Source organism: Haliotis cracherodii, unplaced genomic scaffold, assembly GCF_022045235.1.
Source record: "Haliotis cracherodii isolate W230 unplaced genomic scaffold, xgHalCrac1.p SCAF_11, whole genome shotgun sequence".
Lineage (NCBI taxonomy): Eukaryota > Metazoa > Mollusca > Gastropoda > Lepetellida > Haliotidae > Haliotis > Haliotis cracherodii.
Window position 1 is genome coordinate 26,311,372 of NW_027266266.1, and position 7,736 is coordinate 26,319,107.

Here is a 7,736-nt window from a genome sequence, read left to right on the forward strand (position 1 = left end):
TGCTGAATATCGCTCTGGAAATACAAACTTATCAAGAGCTCGTATAGTCCAGACGCGTAATTCGCCATTTAGTAAAGATCCGGGGTAGAATAGGTCTTCAGCAACCCATTCTTGCCGTAGAAGGCGACTATGCTTGTCGTAACGGGATCCGGTGGTGAGGCTCGCTGACTTGGTTGATGCTTGTCATCGATCCCAACTGCGTGGATCGATGCTCATGATATTAATCACTGGGTTGTCTGCTCCAGACTCGATTATTTACAGACCGCCGTCATATAGCTGGAATATTGCTGAGTGCAGCGATAAACAACAAACCAACCAAACTAATAGTGTTGCGTCCCTTAGTCATGCCAGGATCCGCTGTTCGTACATTCGAATCCAACACTCTGCAACCTGCGCCACAGTGGGATTTCCTCTCACACTAGCTCGAAAGGCCGGCAACACTGAGTGAGTAACGCTTCGAACAGTTAACACCGCTTTGAACAGTATTTCAGTTATATCGCGCAGACGCCCAATGTGGAAGGAAAGCGAACAGGTAGATTATCAGTGCTCTCACAGACGCTTGACAGTGAGTGGCATAGAATACATGACTCATAAAGTTTCAAGCACAAAAGTGTTTTATTTAATATCAATCTACGTTAGGGTGGCATTTTTGTTCTGAAAACTATTGACTCTTGAATATGAATGCGCGTTAAACTATCGCCATTCACCCATTCAGAACAACAGGACATATCGTGTAGGTTTAGCTGCAACGCCAACGAACCTGATAAAACTACTTCCAAATTATTGAATCCTGTTAACACTATCCAGAGTCTTAATGCACGCGTATCACGTATCATTGACGCTACATTCAGCTATTATGTCTCTTAGCTATTCAATCCGCAGTATATCGACCGGCCATGAGTATTTTCCAACAAAACAATGTTTTCTAATCAACAAGGATAACAGGCACAGTTTCTAACAAGAAAACAAACAGTGCTCGTTGTAAAAATTTGATTTTTCTTTTCAATCGTTATCGAAAGTCGTCAATAATTTTACATTTTGCCACGGTGGCTGTGAAAAATATTCACGAGGGCACGTAAAACATATAATCTATATTCGCACATACATTTAAATGACGCCATGCTTATAAGAGTGAAAAACGCTTTCAATTTTCTTCGCCGCGTGATATTGATGTGTCTATCATTTGCGATAACATCTCTAACACTCTTCGAATTTTGGCACATAAAGTAAAGTATGTAAACAGCTTGAAAATTACCTTGGCGATTCCCTTGATGTAATTAATTATTTCGCAAACACCAACGGCCAGCCCTATGCCAAGCTGGTGTTGTATTACGCCAGTCCGTATGGCTGGTAAACACTGTGGCGACAAAATTTGGCGAAGGTAAACCAAGGCTATTGAAACTGCTCTCCTATCCTTTGGGGAAAATGACATGTCGAAATATACTTAATGAAAAATCAATGCCCGTAAGTGCCTTTAGCTGGGCCTAAGTTTGTACCTAGACATATTGGCCCGAAATTTGACACTACGCGAACGGCTCGGCGCGATTGTGCATACAAACGACTGACAGTTAAGAGCCTTCGCTGGCTACCTTACACATTGAGAACGGAAAGTGGCGCATTTACCGTGATTTGATATACAAAAATGATAGCCGGAAAGGCGTACGGCCATAAATCATCCTGATCTGCCCCGGGTCTTTGTTCGGCCATCGAAATCAGCGCCATTTTCTCTCTAAGAACTGATCTATCTACGTTTTATCAAGAAAAAGGCGAAAGAATATGTACACAAGCCACGCGACACAATGGCCGGTAATAGCAGCTATTAGCGAGACGCATAAGACCACCCCGGAAGGAAGGCAGCTCGCGTATGATGCTAGCAATGTTATGTAAATGCTTCTAGCACGTAACGCGGTGGACAGTTACTGAGAGTTGTCGCCCTTAGTCTGATTGATGACGTGGGACAGGTTCTCGGTTACAGACAATTGTGTTGACTTTGTTTCGGGGTTTGTCATAAGAATTATAACCAGTTCTTGAGATTCAACATATGTGATGATCATTTAACTTTTTTCTTCAGTGAATATATTTCACTGTTTAATTCAAACATGGTTTACATGGTTTTGCATTTCGTGAGGGGTCCCGGGTGTACTGTGGGGGTCCCAGGTGTTCTGTGGGGGTCCCAGGTGTACTGTGGGGGACCGGGGTGTGCTGTAGGGGTACCAGGTGTGCTGTTGGGGTCCCAGGTGTGCTGTGCGGAATCAGGTGTGCTGTGGGGACCCAGGTTTGCTATGGGGTCCCAGGTGTGCTGTGGGGGTCCCAGGTGTGCTATTGGGGATCAGGTGTGTTGTGGGGGTCCCAACTGTGCTGTGGGGGTCCCAGGTGTGCTGTGCGAAATCAGGTGTGCTGTGGGGACCCAGGTTTGCTATGGGGTCCCAGGTGTGCTGTGGGGGTCCCAGGTGTGCTATTGGGGATCAGGTGTGTAGTGGGGGTCACAACTGTGCTGTGGGGGTCCCAGCAGGTGTGCTGTGGGTGACCGGGGTGTGCTGTGGGGGTCCCAGGTGTGCCGTTTGGGTCCAAGGTGTGCTGTGGGGGACTGAGGTGTGCTGTAGGGGTCCCAGGTGTGCTGTGGGGGTCCCAGGTATGCTGTGGGAAACCGGAATGTGCTGTGGGGTTCCAGGTGTGCTTTTGGGCACCGGGGTGTGCTGTGGGGGACCGGGGTGTGCTGTGGGGAATCAAGTGTGCTGTGGGGGGTACCAGGTGTGCTGTGGGGAATCAAGTGTGCCGTGGGGGTACCAGGTGTGCTGTGGGAGACCAGAGTGTGCTGTAGGGGACCCGGATGTGCTGTAGGGGTCCCAGGTGTGCTGTGGGGGATCAGGTGTGCTGTGGGGGTCCCAGGTGTGCTGTGGGGAACCGGGGTGTGCTGTAGGGGTCCCAGGTGTCCTGTGGGAGATCAGGTGTGTTGTGGGGGACAGGGGTGTGCGTGCTGTAGGGGTCCCAGGTGTGCTGTAGGGGTCCCAGGTGTGCTGTTGGGGATCAGGTGTGCTGTGGGGGTCCCATGTGTGCTGTGGAGGACCGGGGTGTGCTGTAGGGGTCCCAGGTGTCCTGTTAAGGGATCAGGTGTGCTTTGGGGGACCAGGGTGTGCTGTAGGGGTCCCATGTGTGCTGTGGGGGATCAGGTTTCATGTTGGGTCCCAGGTGTGCTATAGGGGATCGGGGTGTGCTGTAGGGGACCGGGGTGTGCTGTAGGGGTCCCAGGTGTCCTGTTAAGGGATCAGGTGTGCTTTGGGGGACCAGGGTGTGCTGTAGGGGTCCCATGTGTGCTGTGGGGGATCAGGTTTCCTGTTGGGTCCCAGGTGTACTATAGGGGACCGGGGTGTGCTGTAGGGGACCGGGGTGTGCTGTGGGGGTCCCAGGTGCGCTGTGGGGGACCAGGGTGTGCTGAAGGGGCCCCAGGGTGTGCTGTGGGGGATCAGGTGTGCTGTGGGGGACAGGGATGTGCTGTAGGGGTCCCATGTGTGCTGTGGGGGGTCCCAGCTGTTTCGGGGGACCAGAGTGTGCTATGGGGTCCCAGGTGTGCTGTGGGGGTCCCAGGTGTGCTGTGGGGAATCAAGTGTGCTGTGGGGGTCCCAGGTGTGCTGTGGGGGTCCCAGGTGTGCAGTGGGGGATCAGGTCTGCTGTGCTGGCAAATGTGCTGTGGGGGACCAGGGTGTGCTGTAGGGGTCCCAGGTGTGCTGTGGGGGATCAGGTGTGCTGTGGGGGTCCCAGGTGTGATCTGGGGGTCCCAGGTGTGCTTTGGGGTACCGGGGTGTGCAGTAGGGGACCGGGGTTTGCTGCGGGGGTCCCAGTTGTGTTGTTGGGGACCGGGGTGTGCTGTAGGGGACAGGAATATACTGTAGAGGACTGGAGTGTACTGCAGGGGACCGGGGTGTACTGTAGGAGACCGGAGTGTACTGTAGGAGACCGGAATGTACTGTAGGAGACCGGATTGTACAGTAGGAGACCGGAGTGACTGTAGGGGACCGGAGTGACTGTAGGGGACCGGAGTGTACTGTAGGAGACCTGAGTGTACTGTAGGAGACGTGTGTGTACTGAAGAGTACCGGAGTTTACAGTAGGAGACCGGAGTGTACTGTAGGAGACGTGTGTGTACTATAGAGGACCGGAGTGACTGTAGGGGACCGGGGTGTACTGTAGGAGACCGAAGTGTACTGCAGGGGACCGGAGTGTACTGTAGGAGCCCGGAGTGTACTGTAGGAGCCCGGAGTGTACTGTAGGGGATCGGAGTGTACTGCAGGGGACCGGAATGTACTGCAGAGGACCGTAGTGTACTGTAGAGGACCGGGGTGTACTGTAGGAGACAGGAGTGACTGTAGGGGACCGGAGTGACTGTAGGAGACCGGAGTGTATTGTAGGAGACGTGTGTGTACTGAAGAGTACCGGAGTTTACAGTGGGAGACCGGAGTGTACTGTAGGAGACGTGTGTGTATTATAGAGGACCGGAGTGACTGTAGGGGACCCGGGTGTACTGTAGGAGACCGGAGTGTACTGCAGGGGACCGGAGTGTACTGTAGGAACCCGGAGTGTACTGTAGGAGACCGGAATGTACTGCAGGGGACCGGAGTGTACTGTAGGAGACGTGTGTGTACTGAAGAGTACCGGAGTGTACTGAAGAGTACCGGAGTGTACTGCAGGGAACCGGAGTGTACTGTAGGAGACGTGTGTGTACTGAAGAGTACCGGAGTGTACTGAAGAGTACCGGGGTGTACTGCAGGGGTCTCGGAATGTACTGTAGAGGACCGGAGTGTACTGTAGGAGCCCGGAGTGTACTGTAGGAGACCGGAGTGTACTGCAGGGGACCGAATGTACTGTAGGAGCCCGGAGTGTACAGTAGGAGACTGGAGTGTACTGCAGGGGACCGGAGCGACTGTAGGAGACCGGAATGTACTGTAGGAGACCGAAGTGTACTGCAGGGGACCGGAGTGTACTGTAGGAGCCCGGAGTGTACTGTAGGAGACCGGAGTGTACCGTAGGAGACCGGAGTGTACTGAAGAGTACCGGAGTGTACTGTAGGAACCCGGAGTGTACTGTAGGAGACCGGAGTGTACTGTAGGAGCCCGGAGTGTACTGTAGGAGCCCGGAATGTACTGTAGGAGACTGGAGTGTACTGCAGGGGACCGGAGTGTACTGCAGGGGACCGGAGTGTACTGTAGGAGACCGGAGTGTACTGTAGGAGCCCGGAGTGTACTGTAGGAGACCGGAGTGTACTGTAGGAGACCGGAGTGTACTGCAGGGGACCGGAGTGTACTGCAGGGGACCGGAGTGACTGTAGGAGCCCGGAGTGTACTGTAGGAGACCGGAATGTACTGCAGGGGACCGGAGTGTACTGTAGGAGCCTGGAGTGTACTGTAGGAGACCGGAGTGTACTGTAGGAGACCGGAGTGTACTGTAGGAGACCGGAGTGTACTGCAGGGGACCGGAGTGCACTGCAGGGGACCGGAGTGACTGTAGGAGACCGGAGTGTACTGTAGGAGACCGGAATGTACTGCAGGCGACCGGAGTGTACTGTAGGAGACCGGAGTGTACTGAAGAGTACCGGAGTGTACTGAAGAGTACCGGGGTGTACTGAAGAGTACCGGGGTGTACTGAAGAGTACCGGGGTGTACTGCAGGGGACCGGAATGTACTGTAGAGGACCGGAGTGTACTGTAGGGGACCGGAGTGTACTGAAGAGTACCGGAGTGTACTGAAGAGTACCGGGGTGTTCTGCAGGGGACCGGAATGTACTGTAGAGGACCGGAGTGTACTGTAGGGGACCGGAATATACTGTAGGGGACCGGAGTGTACTGTAGGAGACCGGAGTGTACTGTAGAGTACCGGAATGTACTGTAGGAGACCGGAGTGTACTGTAGGAGACCGGAGTGTACTGTAGGAGACCGGAGTGTACTGCAGGGGACCGAAGTGTACTGTAGGAGACCGGAGTGTACTGCAGGGGACCGGAGTGTACTGTAGAGTACCGGGGTGTACTGTAAGAGACTGGAGTGTACTGTAAGAGACCGGAGTGTACTGTAGGAGACCGGAGTGTACTGTAGAGTACCGGAATGTACTGTAGGAGACCGGAGTGTACTGTAGGAGACCGGAGTGTACTGTAGGAGACCGGAGTGACTGTAGGGGATCGGAATGTACTGTGGGGGACCGGAGTGTACTGTAGGAGGACCGGAATGTACTGCAGGGGACCGGAGTGTACTGTAGAGTACCGGGGTGTACTGTAGGAGACCGGAGTGTACTGTAGGAGACCGGAGTGTACTGTAGAGTACCGGAATGTACTGTAGGAGACCGGAGTTTACTGTAGGAGACCGGAGTGTACTGTAGGAGACCGGAGTGTACTGCAGGGGACCGGAGTGTACTGTAGGAGACCGGAGTGTACTGCAGGGGACCGGAGTGTACTGTAGAGTACCGGGGTGTACTGTAAGAGACTGGAGTGTACTGTAGGAGACCGGAGTGTACTGTAGGAGACCGGAGTGTACTGCAGGGGACCGGAGTGTACTGTAGGAGACCGGAGTGTACTGTAGAGTACCGGAATGTACTGTAGGAGACCGGAGTGTACTGTAGGAGACCGGAGTGTACTGTAGGAGACTGGAATGTACTATAGGAGACCGGAGTGTACTGTGGGGGACCGGAGTGTACTGTAGAGTACCGGAATGTACTGTAGGAGACCGGAGTGTACTGTAGGAGACCGGAGTGTACTGTAGGAGACTGGAATGTACTATAGGAGACTGGAGTGACTGTAGGGGATCGGAATGTACTGTGGGGGACCGGAGTGTACTGTAGGAGACCGGAGTGACTGTAGGGGACCGGAGTGTACTGTAGGAGACCGGAGTGTACTGTGGGGGACCGGAGTGTACTGTAGGAGACTGGAGTGACTGTAGGGGACCGGGGTGTACTCTAGGAGACCGGAGTGCACTGCAGGGGACCGGAGTGTACTGTAGAGGACCGGAGTGTACTGTAGGAGACCGGAGTGACTGTAGGGGACCGGAACGTACTGTGGGGGACCGGAGTGTACTGTAGAGGACCGGAATGTACTGCAGGGGACCGGAGTGTACTGTAGGAGACTGGTGTGTACTGAAGAGTACCGGAGTGTACTGAAGAGTACCGGGGTGTACTGTGGGAGACCGGAGTGTACAGTATGGATGTGGGTGTACTGTAGGAGACTAGGTGTACTGTTGGTGTAGGGTTGATGCTGACCATGGCGGTTAAACTTTCGGGAAACTATACTTATATCTATGATCCCGCATGTATATTTCGTGTGGAATACGAAACCACCCTACCCAAAAACAAATTAAAAGGTTTTCAAAAACCCAAACAAAAAAAAGTGTCTATTCACTCACTTAAACTCCGAGTTCACCTTGGAAAACCTGTGATATTTCAAATGTTTCGTCGAGGCTTGTACATAAAAAAGGATGTCGATTTGTTACCTTAAGTCGAATGAAGCTAACATGTTTTGTATAGATCACAGGCTGAACTTTCACTAAAATATTTGATTTAACAGTTCTGTAATGGGATTTCAAGCCAGACAGCTAGACCCATCATTAAAAAAATCGAAAATGATCTAATGAATTCAAAACCATCGAAACAAGCGTAATCCTAATCACTGTTCAACCATATTAGGTTACAAGAGCTCCACTATACCACTTTTGTCTTTATAACGGAGTTATCTGTGAAATAACCTCGGATTCCCATTGTCAGA

General features: G+C 52.6%; 2 protein-coding genes across 2 annotated transcripts; one reads left to right on the forward strand and one right to left on the reverse strand.

The window, feature by feature from the left end:
* The first annotated feature begins 2,099 nt into the window (after positions 1-2,099).
* LOC139454980 (PE-PGRS family protein PE_PGRS33-like) lies at positions 2,100-3,890 on the forward strand. The gene is made up of 3 exons (XM_071236570.1): positions 2,100-2,450; positions 2,604-2,948; positions 3,348-3,890. Exons 1-3 carry the CDS (start codon positions 2,100-2,102, stop codon positions 3,888-3,890), a joined length of 1,239 nt encoding a protein of 412 aa, XP_071092671.1.
* A 589-nt stretch (positions 3,891-4,479) lies between these two features.
* On the reverse strand, positions 4,480-7,487 carry LOC139454981 (uncharacterized). The gene is made up of 2 exons (XM_071236572.1): positions 7,465-7,487; positions 4,480-7,111 (listed from the first exon to the last, which is right to left on the reverse strand). The coding sequence occupies exons 1-2, from the start codon at positions 7,485-7,487 to the stop codon at positions 4,480-4,482; spliced, it is 2,655 nt and encodes an 884-aa protein (XP_071092673.1).
* Positions 7,488-7,736: the final 249 nt, after the last annotated feature.